This window comes from Lithobates pipiens, unplaced genomic scaffold, assembly GCF_037356315.1.
Source record: "Lithobates pipiens isolate NorthernLeopardFrog02 unplaced genomic scaffold, aLitPip1_a1.2 Scaffold_23, whole genome shotgun sequence".
Taxonomy (NCBI): domain Eukaryota; kingdom Metazoa; phylum Chordata; class Amphibia; order Anura; family Ranidae; genus Lithobates; species Lithobates pipiens.
In genome coordinates, this window is record NW_027507785.1 from 276,640,894 (window position 1) to 276,663,159 (window position 22,266).

The 22,266-nt window shown below is 43.3% G+C and overlaps 1 protein-coding gene across 1 annotated transcript in view; it reads left to right on the forward strand.

Moving 5' to 3' along the window:
- The first annotated feature begins 444 nt into the window (after positions 1-444).
- The window catches only part of TTC22 (tetratricopeptide repeat domain 22), a 30,386-nt gene continuing 8,564 nt past the window's right edge, over positions 445-22,266 (forward strand). Inside the window, exons 1-4 of the mRNA XM_077453261.1 lie at positions 445-1,110; positions 14,202-14,257; positions 17,511-17,626; positions 20,647-20,765. Of these exons, the coding sequence (XP_077309387.1) occupies positions 547-1,110; positions 14,202-14,257; positions 17,511-17,626; positions 20,647-20,765 (855 nt within the window). The 5' untranslated portion in view covers positions 445-546. The remainder of the gene's footprint in view (positions 1,111-14,201; positions 14,258-17,510; positions 17,627-20,646; positions 20,766-22,266) is intronic.

The following is a 22,266-nucleotide window of genomic DNA, read 5'->3' on the forward strand; positions in this document are numbered from 1 at the left end:
GTTATATCTCTGGACAGAAATCTTTTGCCAGATTAATCCACTCCCTTATATATATTTCACCTGTATATTTAGCTGTTTGTCAGCGGTTATGCTTTAATATCTTATATGAGCTCATCTTCTTGAAGTCCATATGTTGCTTCCAGCTTATACTTGTCATAGCACATTTTATAGAGCCGTAACTTAACTTTACAGCTCAATAACTTTCAACTTTACAGCTTTTACCTTTGGAACTCTCTCCATGATGGCATTGGCAGCCATAATACCCATTATTAAATCATCTGTTGTATTTCTAGGGGTCCATTGCAGTATATGTTGATTTTGCATCTGTTCTAATTCTGTGCTCCATGGGAAATTATAATGACAAAGCAGAGAGGTATAAATAATGCATTGACTTGCCAAATCTGTGCATAAGTCACCTGGGTGAGGAGGAAATTGTACACAGCCACCTCTCCCAGGTGTAACTCCTCCCAGGCTACAGGTGACTCAGACCAGATATACAGGTAGACGGAGCAGGAAAGACTAAAGGGATTTACTAGCTCTGCAGCCATGGAGGAAGAGTCCGGTGTGGACATAGAAACTCTCATAGATGAATTTGAATACATTCCTGGCCATTTCCACTTGGAAATGAACCTTAACTTTGAATCTTGCACCCCAGCAGAGTTTCGAAGACGGGACATTAAATTGAAACGGGATGCTCTTCAGTTCCAGCTAGAGTTTGACTCTACTTTCCAGCACTCAGCAATCAGAAATCTGCTCGGCGTCTTTTCTTTCTATCTGGACGAGATTGACAGTGCCAAGGAGATTTTTGATAACATCACCAAGCAAGAAACAGATAATTTAAATGCATGGGCCAACCTGGCATATGTGTATGACAGACTCAATTTGGAGGAAGAGGCTTCACACTGCACAGATAGGATAGCTCATCTCATGGGCCTGGAGACAGAGCAGGAGGGCAGCAAAGAGCCTAGGCTAAGGGCTGCCCGCTGCCTGGCAGAGCAGGGTTATGCCCATGCCCATGACGTGGGACTGCTGAATGAAGAAGACAGCATGGAGAAACTGATGACTGGGATTAGTCTGTATGACAAAGCCCTCAATTATACCAAACACAAGGTCAGTATAAAAATCAAAAAAATTTTACTTTACAAAGGGTCAAGCTAAGACTAGCATTGTGGCAAATACGACACTTTGCCAGAAGGGTCATCGTGAATGGCTGAGCTGATTTTGGCTCAAGTTTTAAGCTTTTATGTTTAAAATGTATTGAACATTTTGCTAAAGTGTGTGTATATATATATATATATATATATATATATATATATATATATATATATATATATATATATATATATATATATATATATATATATATATATATATATATATATATATATATATATATATATATATATATATATATATTGCACTAACCTTCAGTGGTATGTTGAGTATTTGAGGAATTCATAAAGTTTACTGTATACATTTGTATTGCAGTACTTGGTTAAATGTTAAATGCTGTAACAGGAAAAAAAATATATACTGGTTTGTCTTCATGCCAGTACTGAGATCAACCCCAAGAAGGGTCATTTCCACCCACCTGACAAATCCAACTGACATATTTCAGATTTTTTTTTGTCAGCTATGATAGAACTGCAAGCTCTTGGCCTGTTTGCCAGCCAAAGGCATTTATGATCCGTGCACACTAGAGGCAGAAAAAAATGGCAGAACCTCTGGCAGAAAAAAGTGGCATAGAAAATGCTTATAGTAGCTCATATTGCACAAAAGTTTATGAGACTTTATACACATTTGCTTTTTATAAGCATTTTTTCCAAAACATTCCCCTTTATTTACGAAAGGCAAATCCACTTTGCACTACAAGTGCACTTGGAAGTGCAGTCGCTGTAAATCAGAGGGGGACATGCAAGGAAAGTAAAAAACAGCATTTTAGCTTGCACATGATTGGATGATAAAATCAGCAGAGCTTCCCCTCATTTCAGATCTACCCCTCATATTTACAGTGACTGCACTTCCAAGTGCACTTGTAGTGCAAATTGGATTTGCCTTTCGTAAATAACCCCCATAGGCTAATATAGAGCTGCTTCTACTGGCTGAAGAAAAAATAATGCAAAATGCCTGTATAAGCACCATGTTTTATGCTCAGTGTTAATGGACCCTCAGGGCGGCATATGGGAGCGTTTGGGATTTTCAATTGTACTTTGAAAAATAGGCAGAAGGGAATGCTTATAAAAACAAATGCTTATAAACTCTTATGCAATGAGAGCCACTATGAGGAATTTGTTCTGCCGCTTTTTTCTTTGGCATTTTTTCTGCCTCTAGTTGTGTGGATCTTTAGGCCCCTTACACATGGGATGGGCTCCATTGGAGTCTGCCTGCTCAGGGGGAATCTGTCCACTGATGCCCACTGGGAGGTCGGATGTAAACGGATCGCCTGTCTGTTTACATCCAACTGCCATCTGATCCGATCCGCCAGAGGGATGGGGAATGGATCCCTATCTGTCTGTTTTTAGCAGACAGGATCAGATTGGATGTCGGTTGACACCTACCCCTCCATAGAGGAGACTGGTGGGTCCAAAGGGGTCTGCCTGAAAAACCTGATTGGTCCATCCATGTGAAAGAGCCCTTAATTAACTATGCTACTGGATACCTTCTTCCTTTATGTTCCCTTTCTCTGGTGATTCTCCTACCAATATTTGGAAGTATCCTTCCTCCAATATTCTGTGCAGCTCCCTTGGGTGTAAAGACGGATTCTTCCATAAGTGCAAAAGATAGTGTCTTTCCCATCTGACTTTTTCCAGCCCCAGTGATTGAACAGAAGGATTCCTCTCTGAATGTAAGATTCTTTCAGTGTGCAAAACAACCCTTTTGCAGTGTAAATGACCCTTGCTGTGTATTCAGACTCCACAAAGTGCAAAAGAATCCTCCACTTTATGTGCAGGGCCTTCACTGATTTGCTTTAAGGGAAACCATCATTAGTGTGCAGCTTTCATCTCTACAAGTTTCTAGAGCGGCCATTCTCATTTAGGGTTGCGTGCAATTCTAGGGTTCCTCCAGATGTTGTTAGGGGTTTCTTGAGTAGAGATAATTGACTTTCCATCTTATGGTGCCTGCATAGCTCTGGGACCAACAACACTTAACGAAGCCAATGGCATTACACTAATCTTCTTTTAGAAATCCTCCTACTGACCTCAAACTTAAGGCATATGCTTCCTCTCATTGACCACAATGTAAGAATTCCCTTCTCCAACTCACCCATAATTAAGTGGTGCATTCTTTTTACTGTCTATCAATGTAACGGACATTTTTCCTCTGACTGATTTATCGAGGCAGCTATCTTACTAACCATATTGGGGCCCTTCTCCCGGTGGCCACCAATGTAAGGTTACCTGTGTTTCTTTCAATGTAAGGTTACCTGTGTTTCAATTATAATGATTTTTCATTTTAATTTTGTGGTTGTTACTGAAAATTATTCTGTAGAGCAAGAGTTGTTCAAAATTCCCCTTCATTGGTTCCACATTTTATTCTTTATATTAGTATATCTGTAACTTCCTAACTTTACTATTGTACTGTAACATATCATTTTTAATAGGGATTCATTGAGACTTAAAAATTATTTTAAGGGTTCCAAAGGATTAAAGAGGTTGAGAAAAGCTGGTCTAGAGGTTTCCTGTTTTGCCTGCCCTGAACAACCCCTGTCCCACAGCAGATGCTAAAAGGCCCCCTTTATGAACTTGGGTGTGAGAGTTGGGCCCCTTTCTCAGCATGCAGTACTTGCATGCAAAAAATATGGACACGTGAGCCGAGGGATTCATGTTACAAAAGGAAAAGTCATTGGAAGAGATTTACAAAAGGTCTCACTGGGACTGCCTGAGAAAAATGTACCTAATTATATACGATTGCTGTTGAAAATGATGCTCCTCTGAAAGAGAATTAGTAGTTGTCACTGTAAATGGATTGCTGACCAGCATGGTGTTTTGTCACTCTCCCTTGCCCTATGGTTTTGGAAATGCAGCCAGGTAGGAAGTTTCAGGTAGAGAGTTAGATATTGCACAACAAGGGTCAGGACCTACAAGGTTCCTGTTAGACTGGAGCTGTAAGATTGTATTACCAAACATATGATATTTATACATGAAACAAAGTTCATGCCGCTTGTTTATTAGCAGATCAATGTAGCATTTGCTTTATTTCCTTTTGCTCAATGTGACATTTGCATTGCTGCTCTTGGCAAGGTTTAACATTTGCATTCAGAGGAGGACAATACTGCTTCTGCTACAGACCAGAGATATTTATTGATGGCCAGACATTCGTTTTTCGATCGGCTCATGGATTGTGTGGATTGGTTATTATTTCTTCTAGCAGGCACTTAGTACATGTGTGTGTACAACAGACACTCATATTTCATTCTTCCCCTCACTTCCATTTGTGTGGAATGAGCAGTGCATGTTAGCTGTGGTCACGTGCACTGCTCTATGCAAACTACTAATCCGATGCAGTGCATAGTCCATCTCGGGAGTGAGCAAGAGAGGGTTGCTACATTCCTACATACAGGGGGACCATGGAGATCGAATTTACCCACCCGGTAATGCCGCGCACACACGACCGGACTTTCCGGCAGACTAGGTCCGATGGGATCAGTCTGTCGGACAATTCGATCATGTGTGGGCTAATCCGATCGTTTTTTGTTCTAAAAATCCGACGGACCTAGAAATAGAACATGTTTCAAATCTGTCTTTCCTATCTGGAAAACCGTTCGTCTGTATGCTGGCCCGACGGATCAAAAACGACGCAAGGGAAGCTATTGGCTACTGGCTATTGAACTTCCTTTTTAGTCCCGTCTTACGTCATCACATTCAAAACGAATGGACTTTCGAATGGACTTAGTCCGTTCGTGTGTGGCCAAATCCGTTAGTTCGGAAAGTCAGTCGGAAATCCGCTGAAAAGTCAGCCGGGAAGACCGTCAGACCTAGTCTGCCGGAAAGTCCGGTCGTGTATATGCGGCATAACAGGAAGTTTGATCATAGCAGCAAAAAAAAAAAAGGAATGTGGAGAAATGAAGGGGGATGAGAGCAATATAAAGTACTTTTATCAGTTAAGAATACACACTTGGATAGAGTTTCCTTTTTTAAAACCAGAGTTTAGCGTCACTGTAAGCTTAAAGGGGTAGTAAAGGCTTGTGTTTTTCTTAATGCATCCTATGCATTAAGGTGAAAAAACACCTTGCAGTCACCGGCCCCCCAGCCTTCCAGTTTTACTTACCTGAGCCCTGAATTTCCGTCCCTCTCTTCACGGGTTCCCAGCTCTTCATTAGATAGATTGATAGCAGTGCAGCCATTGGCTCCCGCTGCTGTCAATCAAATCCAATGACGCAGGCGCCAGGAGGGCGGGGCAGAGTCCTGCATTCAGCCTCTATGGATGCAGAATGCTGGACTCGGAAGCGTGCCCGCAAGTTAATCCCCTCGGGAGAGCGCTTCTCCAAGGGGGCCAACTAATGCTGGGAAAAGCCACAAGAGCCGCAGAGGGACCCCAGAAATGGATGTTCAGGGCCACTCTGTGCAAAACAAGCTGCACAGTGGAGGTATGCAAGTAAGTGTTTGTTATTTAAAAAAAAAATGATCCTTTAGTATCACTTTAAAGTAGAACTATACACTCACCTCCAAACCTGTAATGCAGTGTCCAGGAGCTTACTTCTGGCTGCTGACATCTTTGGCCGGTCTTCTTCCATGTTTCGGGCATTTTGATTGGCTGGGCTGAGGTGATGTCACTTTGGCACATGCATGGGATTTCATTCACCTCGACAGATGCTGTATTCTCTATGTACATGCTGCATAGAGACCGACACTTCCAGGAGTGTCAATCTCCTGAAACCTCCAGTGGTTCCTCCCACTGACCTTCACGACACTATAGGACATGGAGGTCTGTGGAAGGAACCAGTGAGAGCTGCAGGGCTATTTTAACACACAATAATCTTTGACCCTTCAGTTACTATACTCTTTAAATCTACATGCGAGCTACGTGCAGAGCCGAAATCCTTGATATATTTTACATGTGATTATGCTCGGAATATGAACAGTTGTGTGGAATGTCATTAAATGGAATGTTATTCATAAAAATCTATAAATTCAGGTACAAAGAGTATTCTAACTGAAGTAAGGTTCACATATTACTTTATGGCAGGGACAACTTGCCAACAGTCTTCAGGAGGAAACTGAAGTCGGAAAGGCAACTCACTTGACCAAGATGTACCTATAAAGGAAATATACATTTTGCATGGACTGGCCATTTAGCGTGACAGAGTTACAACTGCATATAACTGCATCTTTTTATTCAAAATGATATGAAAGTTATAACGCTGACAGTGTCCTGTCTGCTGGGCTCTATAGCAATTTATCAGTGGTCTATAAACTGTGGGTCGAGGGCCAGATGTGGCCCTTTATTAGCCTTTATCAGGCCCTTGGGGTGCTATTCATCCCAATGACACCAAAAGTAGGGCATAAATCCTGTCACTGACACTAATGATGAGTACTATTCCCCCTACTAATTTCAAAGTTGGGGCACTATTCCCCCCATTAACATCAACATTTGGGGCACTATTCCTCCCTTTGACATCAACATTGGGGCACTATTCCTCCCACTGATACCAATGATGGGGTATTATTCCTTCCACTGATACCAATGATGGGGTACTATTCCTACCATTAATTCCAGTGGTGGGGCACTACTCCTCCTTCTACCAATCACTATCCCTGAGACCATGTTTATTCTTATTGATGCTGGGCCTGGGACATTTTCTTCTCCCACTGGCCACAATCCAGCCACCCTAAAGCCTGAAGGACACTAAACTGACCCTTTGTTTGAAAAGTTTGGAGACTCCTGGTCTAGATCTACATCTTTATTTAAGATGAAGTGCCACATTATCAGAAAATGCAACCTAATAATTTGCTAGAAATTAATAAAATTGTACTACTTAAGATAAGTTCACCTTCAGGAACATGTTACATGCTCCACCTGTTTATAGGGTTGAACATGTAACATGTTCCCGCTCCTGCAGCCGCCTGGCGATTGCCAAACCAGCTGTCCCTTTTTGAAAAGAGGGTCGCCTGTGGGGCTCTGTCCACACGGCTGTGTCATTCATTCACAGAATCTTGTGACTTAATCAACTACAAGTACATCCTTTGTGGCTGTGGGCTTGTAGTTCTCAATGAACTACCACGGCGCTGTTGAGCGCTGTGCTGTGGTAGTTCATTGATTCTTCATGTCAGTCTAAAACTGCCTGCCCTTTCCATGTACAAGCAGACAGCTTATGCTGAAAGTCTGTACGTTCTGCTGATCGTGGGTGCAATGCTTAAAAGGCTCCTAAAAAAAAAAAAAAGAAATAGTAAATGCACTTTTTTTTTACCATTTATTATTATTTTTTAAAAGGTGAAACTATCCTTTAGCATTCAATATTGTGAAACAGGGATGCTTATGCCGCGCACACACGATCGAAAATTTGGCCAGCAAAAGACTGATGACAGTTGGAAAAAGTTCCTATCCGAAAATGCGTTCGTGCAATTCCGACACGCAAAAACGTATGCATGCTCAGATTCAACTACGAGACGGAAGCTATTGACTACTGAGCTTCCTTTTTCTAGTCTCATCATACGTGTTGTACGTCACTGCATTCTTGAACGTCGGAATTTGGTGTGTATGTGTATGCAAGACAGCTTGAGTGAAATCCCGTCGGAATTCTGTCGGGAAAACCATCAGAGCTTTTTCCAACCAAAATTCCGATCGTGTGTACGCGGCATTAAAGCACACAGGGGTTGATTTACTAAAGGCAAATCCCCTTTGCACTACAAGTGCACTTGGAAGTGCAGTCACTGTAGATCTGAGGGGAAGATCTAAATAAGTGGAAGCTCTGCTGATTTCTATCATCCAATATTGTGAAGCAAAAATGCAGTTTTTTTTATTTTCCTTGCATGTCCCCCTCAGATCTACAGTGACTGCACTTGCAGTGCACTTGTAGTGCAAAGTGGATTTGCCTACAGTGACCCCATAGTATTTACGTACACCCTTAATACCATGCTGGCCATGAAGAATTAGTGTGGGAAAAAATCATTACTAAAGCTAGCCATAGATGGATCAAAATTTGTCTGTATCAGCAGGAACTTGCTGAATCTTGATCCATGCATGGAGGCTCCTGCTCAAGAGAAGTTGATGTAAGAAAATTCATATTCAATCAGTGGCTGCATCCAATGGGCCGCTGATCAGTGTATTCTGACAGTGGAATAATCCCGTTTTCAGAATACAATGACACAGCGGGGAGGATTCCTTTATTCACCTCAATTGTGTGGATGGGGAAATATATATGTATTTTATCAGCATGCTGGCTGATTGAAAAAAAAAAAAGAGTAATTTATAATCAGCTTAAAGTAGTTGTAGACACGAGGTGTTTTACCTTCATGCAGTCTGTTCATGAAGGTAAAAATCCTTCTGTGTGCAGCAGACCCACCAGCCCCAACTAATACTTGCCTGAGTCCCATCTCGATCCAGTGATGTTCAGGAGAGCCTTGCCTCTCCTTGACAGCGGCTCCCGCTGCTCTCAAGCACAGCCAGTGACCCCGCAGCTCCATGTCTGAATGTACACACTGAGCAGTGGCTCAGCACGAGTGCCCCCATAGCAAGCTGCTTGCTGTAGGGGCACTTTTCAGGAGGGATGGGCAGGAGTGCCAACGTGGGAACCGAGAAGAGGAGAATCCGGGCTGCTCTGTGTAAAATTACTGCACAGAGCAGGTAACTATGACACATTTGTTATTTATTTTTTTAATAAAAAGCAAGACTTTAATATCACTTTAAGGCTCTAGTCACACTTGTACGACTTCAAAGTTGTGCTGACTTTGGAGTGCAACTTTGACACAACTATGGATGAGTGCAACTTGAATACGACTTTGGACTTGACCAGTGATAATGCACAACTGTTGCACACAAGTTGCATTGTATAACATTCAGGTACAACTTTCATGCATGCAACTTCTGAGGGTCAAAATTGAAGTCTATGGCCCTCAATTTGCATGAAAATCAGACCAAAGGAGTGCATGAACTTTCTATGAAGTTGCTACAACTTTAAGTTGTGCATATATGAATAGGCATCATAGGAAAACATGGGGAAAGACCCGTCATGCAAATTTCATGCACAAGTGTGAATGGAGCCTAAAGCCTCATATGCATGTTACGATTGTTGGCCAACCGAGCGTCAGATTTTTGCAAAAGGGCGTGGCCAGGATCTTGGCTTGCATACTAATGGTACACAATTGTCGGGCCACAAACACGAACGCAGTGACGTAGTACAAGGAATTGCAGCTCTAGAGCGCCACCCTTTGTGCCCCTTCTGCTAATTTCGTGTTTGGTGAGCAAAGATTACAGCATGTGTGTTTGTACTTTTTTTTGTGTACTGATCTGACGTCAAAACTGTTGTCCGCCGAAAATTTACTAGCCTGTCATCCAACATTTGTTGGCTGAAAATTGATCAACAATTGTCAAAAGGAGCATACTAACGGTAAGATTTTAGGACAACAGTCTGTCGACAGACAATCCCCTGCCAACAATCGTATCATGTGTATGAGGATTTAAACCTAGTTCACACATATACAGTATGTGCAAAAAATGGAAAAACACACCAATTTTACAAGCATAGAATATAAACTCTCTAGTGCTGTTCTCGTTGCTACTTTCCCTTTATTCTAGCATTTGAAAATAACTAAATAAACCATTTGAAGGTTAAATACTTAGTGCATTTGTTTTTTCATACCGATCTATACATCAGACCCAACAAATGATAAATTGAAGGGGAAAGAGGGATTTGGTTCCAAAGGGTGGACTGTCCGTTCAAATAAAGGACAGTTGGGAGCTATGATAACATTGCTGCAGCTCAGCTTACAAAATGGCAGCATGCCTTGCATGTGACAGGTACACTTTACAGCCCTTAGTATACCTTAGGTAAGAACAAGCTGCAGTCTCTGTTTTTGGGAGGAGCAGGAGACGGCCATATAAAATCAGGTGTGACATATTTGCTCAGTGAACAATTGCATCCCTGGAATTAAGGCGTGTATTTTTCTATCTGTTGAGTTTACGAGAGTTTAATTTAATCTGACAAATTGTCAAAGTCGCTGAACCAGCAAGCGTCTTCCATATTTATTTTTCCATTTTATTTCAGCATCCATAAAATCACTGTTATATAATTATATTCATAATTCCTGGTGTGTGCAGGCGGTTAAATAAAGGTGCGTCCTTAGGCAAACAGTACACCTGCTTGTGGATTCAGGAGTATTATATAAGTGAATACAGGACCACGTGGATATGAATTTCCATCCATGAGGATTTGAAGAGCTGTTATATCAGGATCAAAGCCTTTGCTGCCTGGGGGCCTGAAAAGCGATGTCACTTGCTGTCACAGGTCTTTGTTTTTACAATATACTTCACATTTAGTGAACACTAGAGTAATATTTATCAGTTTGTAACCCAACCTAAACATTTTTCCTGTAGCGCTACCCCCAAAGGAGCCCCACTGGTAATTTTGGGTTTTCCGTTCTGCACCCCCAACTTCAAGAACAACCTTAGCCTCTCTGACACACCTGGTTGGAGGAAAACCACTAGAAGCATGAGTAGAGACATTACTATATACAGTATCTCACAAAAATTAGTACACCCCTCATCAGGGCTGGACTGGGACAAAAATTTGGCCCTGGACTTCATCCAGACCAGCCCACTTTAATTTTTCAAACAAGCACAAAAACAGTATATAAAACTATACGTAATTGTGCAAAAAAAACATAAGTAGCATAACATAAGGTGTCCTCACTAACCTCTTTTATTATTTCACTTATTCTCCTCTGTATTTTTCTCATCTTTCTCACATTAATGCGTGAAGTTGAGGGCAAGCCGTGCAGCCATTACTTTGTCACTGAAACCGGCCCACTGAGCCATCGGCCCACCGGGAAACTCCCTGTAGTCTCAATGTCCAGTACATGCCTGCCCCTCATTTTTGTAAATATTTTATTATATCTTTTCATGTGACAACACTGAAGAAATGACACACTGCTACAATATAAAGTAGTGCGTGTGCAGCTTGTATAACAGTGTAAATTTGCTGTTCCCTCAAAAAAACTCAACACGCAGCCATTAATGTCTAAACCGCTGGCAACAAAAGTGAGTACACCCCTAATACCCTGTACATATGACCGATTTTCCCGTCGGAATAAGCTCTGAAGGTTTTTCCGACAGAGTTCCACTGAAACTGTCGTGCGTACACACGATCACACCAAAGTCCGATAGTTAAGAACGCAGTGACGTACAACACGTACAACGGGACTAGGAAAAGGAAGTTCAATAGCCAGTAGCCAATGGCCTCTGTCTCGTACTTGCTTCAGAGCATGCGTCGTTTTTGGTCCGTCGGAACAGCATACAGACGAACGGTTTTCAAGATAGGAATTGGTTCCTTCTGAAAGATTTAAAACATGTTCTATTTCTAGGTCCGTCAGAATTTTCATAAAAAAGTCAGATGAGGCATACACACGATCGGAATATACGATAAAAATATTCCGTCTGACTTTTTCTGTTGGACATTCCACTCTTGTGTACACTGCATAAGTGAAAATGTCCAAATTTGGCCCATTAGAGAGTTAAGGCAGTGCTGAAAAATAATGGTGGCCACACAAAATACTAACACTTTGGGCCCAATTTGGACATTTTCACTTAGGGGATTACTCACTTTTGTTGCCAGCGGTTTAGACATTAATGGCTGTGTGTTGAGTTATTTTGAGGGGACAGCAAATTTACACTGTTATACAAGCTGTACACTCACTACTTTACATTGTAGCAAAGTGAAAGTGTCATTTCTTCAGTGTTGTCACATGAAAAGATATAATAAGATATTTACAAAAATGTGAGGGGTGTACTCACTTTTGTGAAATACTGTATACCTTTAACCTGGCTGTGGGTTACTGGCAGAAAATAAACACAAGACCATTTAGTGGTAGATGATATGGGTTAGGATGAATGTTGAACATAAATGAGCATACAGCACGTTAAAAGTCTGCTAGACAGAGTAATAGCTATACCAAAGTAACTTGGCATCAGGTTCTATAACACTAAATGGGAATCAATCATGGCTTCATCACCCTCTCACCAGACCCAGCTGACAAAGCAGCAGTCTCTGGTTAGGTATCCAATCACTCTGGGTTGTAGGGCTGGACTGGGACAAAAATTTGGCCCTGGACTTCATCCAGACCAGCCTACTTTAATTTTGCAAACAAGCACAAAAACAGTATATAAAACGATACGTAATTGTGCAAAAAAACATAAGTAGCATAACATAAGGTGTCCTCACTAACCTCGTTTATTATTTCACTTATTCTCCTCTGTATTTTTCTCATCTTTCTCACATCACTGCGCGAAGTTGAGGGCGAGCCGCGCAGCCATTACTTTGTCACTGAAACCGGGTCATTGAGCCATCGGCCCACCGGGAAACTCCCTGTAGTCCCAATGGCCAGTACATGCCTGCTGGGTTGCCTTGGGTGATTCCAGTCCTCTGCATGGCAGATAGTATATCCTGGCAGTGGCTCATTCACTCAGCGCACAGATCACAGCTCGGTACTCCCCAGTCCTCAGCACAGCAAGGGCTTCGTAGTGGCTCAGTTCCTCTGCACTCTGATTTCTCAATATGGGCACAGAGCACTGTAGCAGATCCTTGCTCTGTCTCCCTTCACCTCTGGTTCAAATTGCCCGGAAACTGTCCTCAGTTCTCTTCCTTCCCAGTTTCGTGTGCTGGGAATACTGGGTAATGCAATCCAAGCCCCCATTCATTTGTACTGTGCAGCACCCCTTTCAGAACTACAAATCCTAGGTCCCAGTCCCCCTGGGTGCTGATTGGCTCAAGCCGCTGCTGGGGCGGGGGGGGGGGGAATCTTTACACAGTGCTGCTCTATCTACTTCTGTAGCGGTTGGGGATCCTGCAGCTGCCCGCCCACATAGGAGTCCCTGTGGCCGCAGGAGAAGGAAGAGGACGGGCGAGGGGGTGTATTACAGCCCACTTCTCACACACATACCAAACACCCCATGAAGTCACCCAACTCCAGGCAATCCTAATTTCTGTCCCAATCCCAAGTCCGCCTCATGTAAACCCAGGGAACAGCAGTCCTGTTTACCAGGGAGGCCCAGCCAAACTCTGACTCTAATTATGCTGGGACCACCCACTTACAGTCCTCGCTCACTGTAATGCCTTATTCAATTACTGTGCATGTAATTCCAATAAGGGTGATGTTGTGATACTGGGACATGGCCCAGGACACAGCATCATTGGGACTGAGGTTGAAGATGCGGGACTGTTCCAGCAAATTCAGGACAGTTAGCATCTATGATGTATAAATGCTTGTCAAGTTTTTTTTGTTTTTGTTTTTTGCTGTCTGTAACGCAGTTGGCAAGCCTTCACCTCATTTTCTGTCCCTGTAACAGCAAGATGAGTAAAAGTTATCTGACAGAGGTCCCAACACTTCCCCATTTGCAGTCCACTTTAGAGAATTCCTATGATAGAAAGGGTAGAGAGTGCCAATTTTGGCGAAAACCTATCCCTTTCCTACTCTGTTCAAAATGAAAAAAAAAATGACTGTAGTTGGCCTTAAGTTACAGGTACCACTTCATGTTTGTGCACATATTACCTGTACTTCTTTCTTGCCACTGACCTGTAATATATTTAAATTCAGGAGTTCTGACTCAAATTGGACCTTGCACCTAAAATGTAAGGATTGCATTTAGAGGGGGCTCCCCATTGCTGATTGATATATATATAGCTGCTCGGGGGTATCCAGGACCAGCGTGGCGCACAAGCCGCCGGCATTGAAGCCGTTCATAAGTAGGAGTCGTTTGTAACTCAGGTGTTCGTAACTCGGGGACTGCCTGTACTGAACCAGGTCCTACCAGTAAAACAATAAAAATGTCCTGTGTAAAGGAGGAGGTCCCAGCAGAGGTGTGTTGTATTGATCCTAGTAATAGATGCCAAATGTTGTGTTCCTATAAGCTTCAGTGATGTAAATCCAACCAAGAAATCACTGCTTTCATAAATCCTTTTTGCATGTTAATAAAATAAATATAATACACATTTCATTTTAGAACCCAAAACAAATATTTGAACATTGCGTTTGCTATTTATTTTCTAGATCTCATTGGAAGAGGAAAGGAGCTGGTATTTCACAATGGCCTCTCTCTGTATGCGGTAAGTCACTTCCAAGTATAGTAACCTCGTTTTGGTGAGGTGGGTTGGTTCCATAGCAGACATAAGATCTTAGGTTGTAAAAAGATGCCAGGATATTGAGTAATGACGTGTACACACGGTCAGACTTTCCGGCAGAAAAAGTCAGACGGAATCATTTCATCGGATATTCCGATTGTGTGTGGGCTTCCACTGACCTTTTTTTTTTTGAAAATTCTGACAGACCTAGAAATAGAACATGTTTTAAATATTTCCAAAGGAATCAATTCCTATCAGGAAAACTGCTTGTCTGTATGCTGTTCCGAAGGACCAAAAACGACGCATGGGCAGCTATTGGCTACTGGCTATTGAACTTCCTTTTTCTAGTCCCGTTGTACATGTTGTACGTCTCCTCGTTCTAAGTGATCGGGCTTTGGTGTGATTGTGTGTAGGCAAGTCCATTTCAGAGGAACTCCGTCGGAAAAAACGGTCGTGTGTGCGTGGCATAAGGGTACCTTATGGAGTCATTTTGGAGGGCCTGGTATTCCATAGCAGAACCAATATGCTAGGTCTTTGTGGCCAGCATTTTCTCAGAAAATAGGCGCAGGAACTCCCCCCTCTTCCAAGTCACCACTTGTCTCCACCCCCTACCCACCTCTGAGCACGGTCCCCTGGCTCCACCCCCTACCCAGCCCCAAGTACCACCTCTTATAGAAAATACAGAACCAAGTATCATTTTGTCTTGCTAAGCAATTTGTGTGGAATTTGTTAATGATGACAAGAAAAGCAGTTAAAGCGGGAGTTCCGCCGTTTTTTTTTTTTTAAAGCCAGCAGCTACAAATACTGCAGCTGCTGACTTTTAAAATAATGACACTTACCCACCCAGTGCGCCCGCGATGTCGGCACCCGAAGCCGATCTCTCGATCGTCTCTCGGGTGCTGCCGCCGCCATCTTGGGTATGGGAATCAGGAAGTGGAGCCTTTCAGCTTCATTTCCCGGTTCCCTACTGCGCATGCGCGAGTCGCGCTGCGCAATAAGGATGGACCCGCTGCCTCTGGGATCTGTGTGTTTCCCAGCAGGCAGCAGGGGACTTTCGGAAAGGGGCGTGAATCTACGCCCCTTTCCGCAGAGAGCTATCACCGAAGTGGGTGCAGATACCTGTACTGTACAGGTACCTGCACCCCCCTCCCCCCTGAAAGGTGCCAATTGTGGCGCCGGAGGGGGGGGGGATTCCAATGAGCGGAAGGTCCACTTTAGGGTGGACCTCCGCTTTAAATAGATCCCTCCAGTAACAACAGATCTCCACCAACAACAAAAGGCTGCAGCAGCAAAATACTCCAGCAACAGATTAAGCCCTTGTACACACGGTCGGATATTACGATGGACAATGTCCGATAGGACCGTGTTGTCGGATAATCTGACCGTGTGTGGGCTCCAGCGGACTGTTTCCGTCGGAGTATCCGGCGGACCAAGTTTTCCAGCTAGGCTATAAAATTTTCCGACAACAAGGACCGATCGGACTTTGTCCCATTGTGTGCATAGAATTCCGATCGGACAAAGTGCCACGCATGTTCAGATCAAATTCCTAGACCAAAGCTATTGGCTACTAGCCTGAACATAGTCCCATCATAAAAAAATTACGTCATCACGTTCTGAACGATCGGATTTTCCGACAACTTTGTCCGACTGTGTGTATGCAACAGTTTCGGACAAAATCCGTCGGACAAAATCCGTCGGACAAAATCCAACGGATTTGGTTGTCAGAATGTCCGACCGTGTGTACAAGGGCTAACAGCCAGTATCAATTGACTTTCCAGTAGCAAGCAACAATTGACCCCTCCCTCAACAGTAGATCTTTCCCAGCTACAATTGAACCCCAGCAAAAATACATCCCCTCAGCAACAATAGACCCCCCACAACAAAATACCCCCCAAGTAACAATAGATCGACCCTAGCAACAATGGACCCCACCAGCCAGCATCAACAGACCCCTCCTGCAGAAAACAACAGTAGACCCGCATCCCTCAACAATATATCTCTCTGAGCAACAATAGACCTCCCCTGCAACAACAGATCCCCCCCGCAAAAATAGAACCTCCAGCACACCCCACAACCCCTTGCCATTACATACATTCAGTGTTGAAGGTGCCAGAACTGCGTTCCCACTGAAAAAAAGCCCCCCCAGCTAGAAGTAAATGCATAGAAGGCATCTCAGGTTTGGGGCTCCCTGTTCAGAAAGAGAAGAAAAAAACTACAAGAAGTTTTCAGTGCCCGATTCTGACTTTTAGGCCTGACTTTATACCTATACGTTTCAGGTAATAGGTAATTTTACCGCACATTACAGTAACACGCAGTATATTGTGTGGTGTGTTGCAGTGTCATTCATTTAGAATGGTACCGTAATGTTACCCCAACACACATGTACAGTAGTCTACAAGCTACTTACATGCCATGCATTGTGGTGCACTGCATTAAAGCACTAAAGTTCTTTCACTGCCATACTTTGACAGCCCATTCAAAATAGGCTGCCCTAACGCTACACGTGTTAACATGCAAAATACTACACAATAAAGCCAAACTAAATGTTTATTTAAAATCAGCTAAATACATTCCAGATGATCAAATACAGATGTACAAAGGTCTTTTTCCTGGTAGCATGCTGTAGAGAAAGACCCCAGCTCTCTGTCTGGAGGAAGTGGTCTCTTTGCAGAGGTTCAACATGGCCCCTGCTGAGTCACAGCTAGCAATTTCCAATCGGCAGGAAGCATTTCAGAACTCTATTTCTGACTCAACAGGGGGCATGAGGGACTTCTGTAGAGTGACCACTGCTTCCACACAAAGATCAAAGGACATTTTCTGCAATATATTCACAAGGGAGATACACAGGCTGTGACTACCTTCTAAAAAAACAAACCATAGGACGCTGCACACTACTTGCATTGATGCACCTGGAATATAGCTCATTTACACAAAAAGCTTATCTGGGCTTTAACATGAATGCGGTAATGCACTGCAACAGAATGTGAAGCCTAAATACCCGAATGGGGCAGGTTAATGCTATGTTTACCTACCCAGCCCATAGCCTGTACTGTAATCATGGACATTCCCTGGAGGAGATTGGTGCAGACACATTGTATTTAAAGGTTTTAGGAGCAAGCAATCCTCATATTAGTGCTTATTGATTAAACTTACTAATATCAACTCAATAATTTGATACCCAACATAGTTAATTATTTTGCAGTATTTGTGTTTTTATAATAAAGTATTTCAATTTTAGGTTAGATGAAATTTTCATGAAAAAAGAAGAACCTGAACAGAGCCGACTGTTATTTTTTAACAAGACGTTGATGTTGCTCCGTGAAGCTGTGAAGTCCTCCCATAGTCATTACAAAGGTAGTGTTCACTTTGTCTTCTTTACAATGGACAATGTATCTGTTACGACAGCGGCAGGTTTCTGTTTATATAGAACCTTTTGTTATGTAACATTGGGCTCTTTGAGGTTAGATGAATTCTTTCTTTCATTACTCCTATGTATATTATCTAGTAAGTTGATCTCTTCTTAAAGTGGTTGTTAACCCACTTTCACATGTTAACATAATCCGTATCTCACGGCGGCTCCTGACGCTCATGTAACCGCCCGTGTCTCCTCTCTGCCCGTCTGACAGAAGCAGCGGGCGGGGACGCGTTTCCCCCACTGACATCAGCGGGACGCAAGGAGAGAGTAGACATGACCGATCACATGACCGCTGGGAGATGCGGTAAAAGGAGGATTTTTTTTCATAAAGCACAGAGACGGGGGGCACTGTATTAGGACAGTGTTCCTCAACTCCAGTCCTCAAGGCGTCCCAACAGGTCATGTTTTCAGGCTCTCCATTATTTTGCACAGGTGATTTGATCAGTTCCACTTCCTTAGTAATTACCACAGCTCTTTCATCTGATGGAAATCCTGAAAACATGACCTGTTGGGGTACCTTGAGGACTGGAGTTGAGAAACACTGTATTAAGAGACAAAACGGATAATATACAAATCTATTGGTTATTCTTGCAGCAGGAGGGGGATGGGGTGGCACTGTCACTAGGTGACACGCAGAGAGGGGAGGAGGACAGAGGAGACACAGAAGAGCAGGCTGCGGATGATGGAGGCACGTAAACTGACCACGATGTCAGGGCTCAGCAGCCATGATTACCGTGGTCAGTTTACACAAGGGAGGGGAGAAACTGGCAAGATCAGCCAGGTTTTTTTAGGTGTTACGGGGGTCCAAATTACACAGCACAAGCACTGTTTATATGGAACCTTTTGTTATGTTGCATTGAGGTCAGATGAATTCTTTCTTTCATACTTTCCATTCATATTGTCTAGTTGGTTTTAAATTCTAAGCACTTTTAACCTTAATTAATTCTATGCATTAAGGTTAAAAATATTTCAATGTCTGTTCCCCCCACACCCCTCTCCCTAAACACTTGCCTGGCTCCTCCACCGATCCAGAGCTGTTTAGTCTACAGCATCAGTGCTTCCTCTTCCTGGTCTCACGGGAGACTCTGAGTTGGGTGGGGGGGGGGGGGGGGGGGTGGCATGGCCAAGCCATGCTGTGTGTGTCTGTAGAGGCACACATATGCGGGGGTGCACACAGCTTGATGAGGGGGCACCCGCAGGAAAGAAGGAGTGGATGCTAATACCATTGCACAGAGCAGGTAATTATAACATCTTTAATGAAAAAAAATTCACTTTAGTATCACTCTAAGCAGGATGATTATTAGAGTGGTCGATGAGGTGCCGAATCAACCCACATTAGGTAGCTGGAGACTAACATACAACAGTTTGGTTACAACAATGCAGGGGTAGGACAAGGGATGTGGCAGAAGGGTCGGCTGCCCTGGGTGCAGCGTGTATTAGGGATGTGGGCGCCGCAAATTCCTTCTACTACAAGGCAAACAGAAGTAGTGACAGCGGCATCTACTTATGTTAGCCCAGAGCTGGAAGCGGCAAGGAGAGGAGGAGAGAGACGGGAGGAGGTGCAGGCTGTGCTCCCCCCCTCCTCCTCATAAGCTTGCACATAATGAAGGGGGGGTTGCGCAATTTGGTATCTTTGCCCTGGGCACTGGATGATCTTGTCCCAGTACTGCAACAATGTAACATTCTTTGAGTAGAACTCTCTCTAATGGGAACACATACAGCAGTTAAAAAGTTAAGAGAAGTTTTAAATCTTGCCTATTCTATCTAAAACTAAAGAAAATTTGGTTGGTGTGGACCTCATATGGCCATGTGGCCATAGGTCAAGGATATCACAAGCATCCTTGCTCCTATGTCCTAGCCACAGCTGATTAGGCTAGCACTGCCAACTTCTTTCCAGGTTCAACTGAACTTTGTGTTCGGACCAAACCTAAGCTCATCTCTGGTGTTGACCTTTACCAATGCAACTAAAAGGGTTTGTTCACACTAGCAGTTGGGGAGCAGTAAAACCCCACATCCAAGCCATACTTTTACTGCCCCAACCCACCCCCCAATAGCTACCCAGCTTCAGAGGCAATTACTGGAGGTGTACATATGCTTTAGCTGCAATTTTATCCCCTAATGTTAATCACTCTTCCGAGAGCACAGCTAGTATGAATGACCCTTAGGCCGCGTACACACGCGGGGACTGTTCGCCCAACTTTGTCCGTCAAACAGTTTCGGCAAACAGTCCGCTCAAAATTAGCATGGACGGACATGGCCACACACGGCGAACGAACAGTTTGCTGAAACCGTGCGCGATGACGTGAACGGCACGTACGACGGGACGAAAAATACGACGTCCTATACACTGCATTATAACTTTCGGCGTGTAAATCCTTTCTGAGCATGCGCGGAACTTAGTTTGACGAACAAGCCTACACACGAGGGGACTGTTCGCTGAAACAAAGTTTCAGCGGACAGTTTTTCGGAATTTCCGAAAAACCTTGTTCAGCGGACTGTTCGCTGAAACTGTCCGCTGAAAGCCCACACACGAGCGGACTGTTTGCCGAAACACTGTTCAGCGGACAAAGTTGGGCGAACAGTCCCCGCGTGTGTACGCGGCCTTAGATCTTCAAAATGAACCTGTGCTTTGCCCATGTAGGGCATAAGATGATCTTAAGAGCCATAAGTCCTTTTAACCTTATAAAATATGTAGATATATATTTTCCAGCATGCAACCCATATATGACCCAAAGATCTCCATTTGTGTTAGAATGGATCACCACCAACAAATAGCTTGTTGTTGTGTTAGGATGCCAAAAATATTAATACTTGTGAAGAAATGTTTGTGTGCTTCTCCATACATGTACGAAACCTGCTGCTTATTCATTTTCCAATGTGTATGTCAGTGACACTATGAAGGTGCAATGAGTTGTCATTTGTCACATGTTTTTTACACATAGTTGTAATTCTTGTTTAGCTTTGTCCTGGTGCTACATCGGGATGATGCTGGAAAAACAACAAACATTTTCCATCACGCCAATGGGAATCCATGACTACGGATTTTCAGGAACTGACCCACTGGACTGCTTCAGCAAGGTTTGGTCAATGTGGTTTTCTAAATTTTATGTAGTTATATTCAAATTCCATTTTTTTTTCTTTTATCCTTGTTTGGTTTGCGAAGAGAGAAGGTCAAGCAATTTTCTAAAGGGGAATTCCAGGCTATACCCTACCCCCTGAACCCCTAAAAAGAGCCCTTTACCATTATCTGCCAAACACTTACCACCAAGTGTCAGCCCAGCCAAACTTTATTTCAGTTTTCTGTAGATACCGGACAGCTGAATCACTCAAGAGCTTCTTATGTCATGTACACACGACCAGACTTTCCAGCAGAATAGGTCCAACTGAATTATTCCGTCGCATAGTCCGATCGTGTTGTGGGATAGTCTGATCGTTTTTCTTTAAAAAATTCAGACGGACCTAGAAATAGAACATGTTTCAAATCTGTCTGACGGACTCAGTTCCTATCAGGAAAACAGTTCGTCTGTATGCTGGTCCGACGGACCAAATACGACGCAAAGGCAGCTATTGGCTACTGGCTATTGAACTTCCTTTTCTAGTCCCGTCATACATCATTACGTTCAAAACTAACAGAATTTAGTCCGTTTGTGTGTGTGGGCAAGTCCGTTCGTTCGGAAGTCCGTCGTAACTCAGTTGAAAGTCCCTCAGGAAAACCATCGGACCTTTTCTGCTGGAAAGTCCGGTCGTGTGTACACGGCATTGGATGTCTCAGATTTTGTTTTACGAGATCTCTGTACTTTTCTGTTCCTGGGGCTGCTCACCATGTGGCTATTATAAGGTTCCCCATTCTCCTCATTGTATTATTTATTTATTAGAGGTACTTATATAGCCCCGTCAATTTACGCAGTGCTTTACATATATATATTGTGTATTCACATTAGTCCCTGCCCTGAAGGAGCTCACAATCAAAGGTCCGTAAGGCTGGTCATAGACGGTTCGAATCTCAGCCGGTTCAGCAGGAAGGGGCTGAGATTCGAACTATGTATGGGCAGGCTGAATGTACCAAGCTGATCGATCGACTGATACATTTAGGTACAACCAGCCTGCCAGATTTACTTGCGATTATCACTAGCGGCTGCTATAGCTGCTAGCAATAATCCACACATGCACAGGGAGAACATGTCATGGTTGGGATTTGAACCAAAGACCCTAATGCTGCTAGGTGGAAGTGTAAACCAATTAGCCATTGCATTGTTGTATTCATTGTATTTCACACTCTGTAGAATGCAACAGACATTTCTTGAGACTGTAAACATGGATAGGAACACCCACAACTCCCAGATGTATAGAAATAAAGTTGGAAATTATTGCAGAGGGACCTGACATCTGGAGTATCTGGGACAAATGAAAAGCCAGGGGTTGAGGCAGCCCAAAAAGCTATAAGTAAAATATCTTTTTTGGATGGACTGACCCTTTAGTAAAGCAAGTAGAAGTAAAAGCAGTACCCTAGCTAAAAATAAGACGCACATAAAAAATACTAATGGTGTATGTAGCACTTTAAATTTCATCACTTACAAAA